Source organism: Buceros rhinoceros, unplaced genomic scaffold (genome assembly GCF_000710305.1).
Source record: "Buceros rhinoceros silvestris isolate BGI_N320 unplaced genomic scaffold, ASM71030v1 scaffold18544, whole genome shotgun sequence".
Lineage (NCBI taxonomy): Eukaryota > Metazoa > Chordata > Aves > Bucerotiformes > Bucerotidae > Buceros > Buceros rhinoceros.
The window spans coordinates 11,804-17,813 of NW_010410239.1; the positions used below are offsets into that span (position 1 = coordinate 11,804).

The following is a 6,010-nucleotide window of genomic DNA, read 5'->3' on the forward strand; positions in this document are numbered from 1 at the left end:
AAAGAGTAAGTTAGTAATAGCAAGCTTAATAGCTAAGTGTGGATGTAAAAACTGCATCTAAGACAATGCTTTGTATTTGGGCAGAATAAAAAAAATTAAGTTCTGCTGTGTCAGGTATCACATAAAACCAACCCTGGCTATGTTTTATTTGTGACTGAACAAGCCATAAGGTCAACAACCAGCTTGCTAATTTGGAGAGGTAAACCATGAGGTTATTAAAAAATTTGCTTTAGAGAGTAATACCAAACAGTTCAACTACATACTAAATCTGATTTTCGCAGTGAAGATCAAGAAGTTAATACTATTCTTACTACTCTCACAGCTACCTGCAATCATGCATATAATAGGTTAAATATTCAGAACAATCCAAACACCTGCTGCAACAGCTTTCAGTGTCACAGCAGCAGTGCGATGTGCCACTCTGAACCACGAATGGACTCAGCTTTGAAACCTCTCTAAATTACAAGCACTAATTATCATACTATTATTCAATTACCATTCATAGTATATAAAGTTGAATTGTTACTCCAGTGCTTTGATACTGTGATAAATGTGATACTCTTCTGCTAAATAAGAAAAGAAAAATACAATCAAAAAGTTCTAAGAACAGAGGCCAGGTATGTTCTTGAAACAGCAGATGTGACATACTTTTATCATCCTACCAGCACAAAACTCCAATCAAGAGAAACAGTATGATCTGTCTTTCAACTAGCGTACCTCAATCTGCAGCCAAAGGAACCTGTGCTGCCAGTTGTGTCCTTTCACCTCCTTGATAAACACTTGTTAATAAGTACTTTAATCTTTCACAAAAACAGACTGCTTTTAAGACAAGCTGCTAGCTGGAAAGTTGTTGCTTTTTTTTTTTTGAGGGAGGAGGGCAAGGTGGTGGTGAATTTTTCTTTGTTTTGTTTTTTTTTTTTTTAGAAAAAAACGGTAGATTATTTCTTCCTCGTTCACAGAGAGGTTCCTTCTTCTTGGTTTCACACAACCACACTCTATTCAGTGAAGTAATTGCTGTCCCCTTATCTCACAGCCTTTTTTATCCTCCTCTCTAAACACTGAAAAATTGATAACCTAACCATTAAGTATAGGATTTTTACCATGATTTGTAACCAGAATCAGTACTCAAGCTGGTTTCACTACTCAGCCCTGATACACAAGCTAATGATTCTCTAATAAAGCTAACAGGTTCCCTTTAGAAAGTCACTCTTCTAACATGACATTAGAAATGCTCACTACTGGTATGTTGACCTCTGACAGCATGCTGATTAACCCAGTAAGAAGTCAGTACTGTCAATCATCCACCTAACTTACTGAAGCAACGTGGCAGAGGCTTCACCTGGATCCTAATGTTACAAACTTTCATTCAAGCTTCAGAATCCTGCGCTCTGTAAGCCTGAGAGGTGAATGAGCCCAAGGGGATGCAGAGTTATAGACAATTTTATCACTACAAATCAGATACTAATTCAGTAAAAAAAGTTGGGTAATTTCCAGGTTCATTCATCTCACTGTTCACTCAAATTCTGCTGGACGGTTACATTAGTATTTATTAAGCGAGTTTCACCCAGGGAAGGCCATGAAACTTTGGGAGAACCTGTCCAGTGTGAAAGCTGTGCAGTAGTACTGTGTAAATATTTTACAAGTAAAAAGATGTGTATGCGTGTGTGTGTATGTCTCGCAAACCCACAATATCACATTTTTCTTACCACTATGAACAGTCCACCATTTTGTTCCACTTCAGCTGTTTCCATAAGCAGTTCGATAGCTTTTCTTTTCCCAATTATTTTCACTACTCGGGCAATTAAATCTTTCTTTGGTTCACAAAGCCTGAGAGGGAAAAAAAGGCACATTTACTGTTTGTATAATTTCTCAAGTAAAATTGATGATGGAACTTCCATAATGAATAGTTCATTCTGTAAGACATAAAACAGTGCTAAAATAAAAGAGTCTATGCACTTAAATGTGGTCCAAGGGCTTCGTGAGTCACTTGATTTCAAAATACTGAGCTTCTGAGGGATATATTTTTATAAAACATATATTTAAAAATTTATTTCAATGAAGAAGCATTGATTATTTTTCTCCTACTCATGTGTGAAAGATTAAACCAAATAAGATCTGTATAAATCTCTGAAATTAAAGTATAAAAGTCTGCTACACATTTTACAGTCAAAATTTCAGCACCTTTTACAGTTAGATCAATAATTAACCAGAGACAACAGTGAGTGTAAAAGTTCCCCTGTATCATGTGCCATTCAGACAAACCTATATACTAAAAAAGAAATCTGTTGACTAATCTATGATAATCTATGATAACACATAAAATGCAAACAAGAAAAAAAATAGCAGTATTACTGAATTAAATTGTATTCTTTCGTTAGCAATAATGTCCTCATACAGAAATTTTCATTGTCCATCTGCATGAAGGGAGAGACTTAGATAGCATCAATTCACTGTGCAGAAGTACACACTCCCACTGGAAAACATTGTAAGCTCAAAAACCAATACCACTTGCCCAGAGCAAGAGTTCCTATTTTAATGACCAAGCTTCTCATTAAGCACAGTCACAAACACTACAACTCAGTGGTTTTACACTTTGGGGACCAACAGACCACCATTATTACCAAAATTTCTTGAAGACCACTGTCTAGCCTAATCACTTCAAGTGATATTGCCATGCTATGAAGTTGCAATGTTACAATAACTGCATAATAGAAGGTGTCTGATCACAGACGTAAACAGCGATTTAGAACAACCAGGCTAGCTTCAGCTGCTTCAACTGTATTACTGAAGTTACCTGAAATTAAATGTTAAAACTCACATTTCAGTGACAATCGTCCTAATCATGAAAAGGATTACCCAACCCACTTAACTTCATAGTTTGTGTTTAATCTCAAATTAATGAATGATAAGCCACCAGAAGGTAAATGCTTTCTTAAATATTTACCAGATTGAATTCTAAATTGTGACTTATTGGAAGAGATGAAATTTCTCAATAATGCAGAGAACTTTAAGACAACCAGGATCCCTTCAAGAGCTGTTTTAAATAGACCTTCTGTTAGTAGCAGCTTCAACAGTCAATTCCCCACCTAGCGTTCATTCTGGCCCTGCACAATCCTCCTGTATGGTGCTTTAACATGCAGCTGAACACTGCAACAGGAGTTGGACAAGGTAAGGGGCAAAAAATGGCACAAGATGGTCAGAAAAACTCTCTGATTTCAGTTCACTGTGTGGGCCAGCACAACAACAGACACAGATGGCATACCACGGACCAAATCACACTGCTGTGACACGTGTAACCACAATCCTACCGATGCAATTCAGTGCCACTACTACTACTATAAACAATTAGAAAAGAGGCTTTCTGCCCTATTTTGATGAAAAGTTTATTGTAAACGTTGAGACACGCTCAAAGTTTTCAAATTCATAAACGAGAAGCTACTGAGAGCAGCGTTAATAACCGTCTAGTTGCTGTATATCAGCACCTGGCAATACTAAGTGTCACAAACGAAATCAACAAGGATCTTCAAGCTCTCAAGTAAATCTTGTAACTCTTGTTCCCCATTTAACATAATTTGCTTCCATTGCACCTCTGAAAAAGGACTGTGGCAGTTTAAGTAAATCTAAATAAGAATGACTGCAGAGACTGAGTGCCCCCTCTCTCACACCGTCAGCCCAGTGCTATCAGCGCCAGCTCAAAGAAAGGTTCAGGAAACAAATCTGTCTGCAAACTAATTTTTCAAAAAAAAGCAACAGGCTCTTCTGACTCAGACTGGTGTACAATAACTAAATAGCACGACTGTGAAAACAATCGGGCAGTGGTAAGAGTGCATGTGGCTGGAGCTTGGTAACGCCAACACTGGCTTCCATAAATTAGCACAGAACTGCAGCTTGGATTCACAAAACGGAAATAGGCAAGACTTGATTTCAGTGCTGGTGTCTAACCTTGCTTGACACAGCCCTTGGTTACAACAGCAGCAAAATATTTTCTTCAGACACGAATGTGCCACGTAAGGAATATGTGTATTTCAGAAGCTGCACTCTCCAAAACACTACAGAGTCTGATTAACCTACAGTTTCAAAGATTTAAAACTTAGCCAGAGTTTCATGGTGACCACAGCAGGTGCTCATTAGCATCCAGCTCCAAACTAGCATCTACTCATGGACTGTTTCCTAAAAAAGCCATCACTAAATCTGCATCATGAGAAAGAGTGTTCTTCCTTGCTATTGTTCTCAAATAACAAAGCAATTTCGTTGATCTTTAAGAAACATAAAGCAATAAACAGACAGCACTACTGGATGCTTCTAGAAGATACCAACCATAATACTGCATTTTAATCTCAGGATTTTGGAGATACACACAAGGCACTCATACTTTTTTAAATCTGGTATGACACCTTACATATTTATCAGAAAGAAAGCTTTTCTCCCACCCTTCTTTTTCATCAACAGTTCAGCAATACTTAAGGAGGTGAAGATATGCTGTTATTAAACTCACCGATAAGCAATTTCATCTGCCACTTTTTCCTCCGAATCTTCTTCTGTTATCTCATACCTTCCCTTATATTTCATTTCTTGTCTTTCACCCAGTCTATCTTTTACAGGCCGCTTCCGTTTGAGAAAGCCTTGCCCATGTTCTTCTTCTGCTGTCAGTGTTTTCTTGTCATCATGCATGTATTCATCCAGTTCTTTAAATAAAGTCTCTGCCTCCTTTTGCTGAGCTTCCTTCATCAGCTTTTTAGCCAATAAATAATTGTAAGTCTCAGACTGCCTGCTTCTGTCAATACTACCATCCATGCCTAAAATCCCAAGTTCAGTGGCCACGGCATCCTGATTCTGCTCCTGGAGCACCACACCCCAGATGTTGTTGACCTTCTTGACACCTTGAGCAGTTTGTTTTTCGTGGCTCTGGCTTAACTGAAAAGGCTCAGGTTTAGCAGGAGGGAAGTTGAAACATTTCTGTCGTTTTCGTTTCCACAGACAGCTGTCATCATCAGATTCAGAACAGCTTTCGTCACTTGAATCCACACTTTTGGTTGTCCGGTAAGGAACACTTGGTGCACATGCTGAAATGCTGCTCTGGAACGGTCTGGCTGGATCGCTGACATGATGCGATTTCTGAAATGAAAAAGTAAATGTCCATTAATTTAGTTACTCTTGTATATTAAAAGACCTATCAAGTCATGCCAAAGATCTGATTAGCCAGTAAATTTAATTCTGACTCATGTGGCTGTTTGGGCAGCCCTGGGAGCATCTTTTGGACTGCAGTTGACAGGAGTATCCATGAAACTTCAGTATTTTTAATGCTTTTATATGAAAGACAGCATGGTTACTACAGAAAACACCTATCAGAAGTTGCTAATCTATTCAATGTAATCTTTGTTGAATAAAATTAAAATTACTATGAGAGTGGAAAAGGCAGAAAAGTTCCAAAATCAAAGATGCAACATGCACAGCAGTTCTAAGAAAGATTAAAAAAACCAAACCACCATGGCAACTTACTGTAATTTTTTTTAACAGCAATATAAATCAGTATTCTCTCTGGAATCTGAAAAGCAGTCAAAACTGCGCTACACATTCCAGGACTATATTGCAAATAAACTAAAGTAACTAAAGAAAATAAAAATACTTACTACACATAGTGCCATCCACCTATTTCTCTTATTTTGAAACCCTTTCCCGCCCACACACCACCATAAATTTTATAAACTTCATAACACACCCTAAAGTGAAAACAGGAATATAGGAAACTAGGAAACTCTTGGAAATAAAAACCACCTCTTTAGCAATTCACGGGTGGAAAGGAGTTGCAGAGTTAAGGGAAAGCGGTAACTGCCACTCGCTGCTCTCGTGGGTTTTTACAACGGCTCGTTTGTATTCCTGAAGCTACCAACGGTACTGGCGAGCACTCTCCTTTGCTCACCAGTCCAGTGCCCAGAAACAATAAGAGCCTCTCTGGCTCCAAGACAGCATGCGGTTTTCCCACATGAACGGGCGCCAGAGGAACAAGCCG

The 6,010-nt window shown here is 38.3% G+C and overlaps 1 protein-coding gene across 1 annotated transcript in view; it reads right to left on the bottom strand.

Annotated features, from left to right (window-relative positions):
- The window catches only part of PHAX (phosphorylated adaptor for RNA export), a 9,373-nt gene that overhangs the window by 2,995 nt on the left and 368 nt on the right, over positions 1 to 6,010 (bottom strand). Inside the window, exons 2-4 of the mRNA XM_010135550.1 lie at positions 5,689 to 5,720; positions 4,496 to 5,115; positions 1,707 to 1,827 (exon numbers count right to left, since the gene is read on the bottom strand). Coding sequence (XP_010133852.1) covers positions 1,707 to 1,827; positions 4,496 to 5,115; positions 5,689 to 5,720 — 773 coding nt within the window. The remainder of the gene's footprint in view (positions 1 to 1,706; positions 1,828 to 4,495; positions 5,116 to 5,688; positions 5,721 to 6,010) is intronic.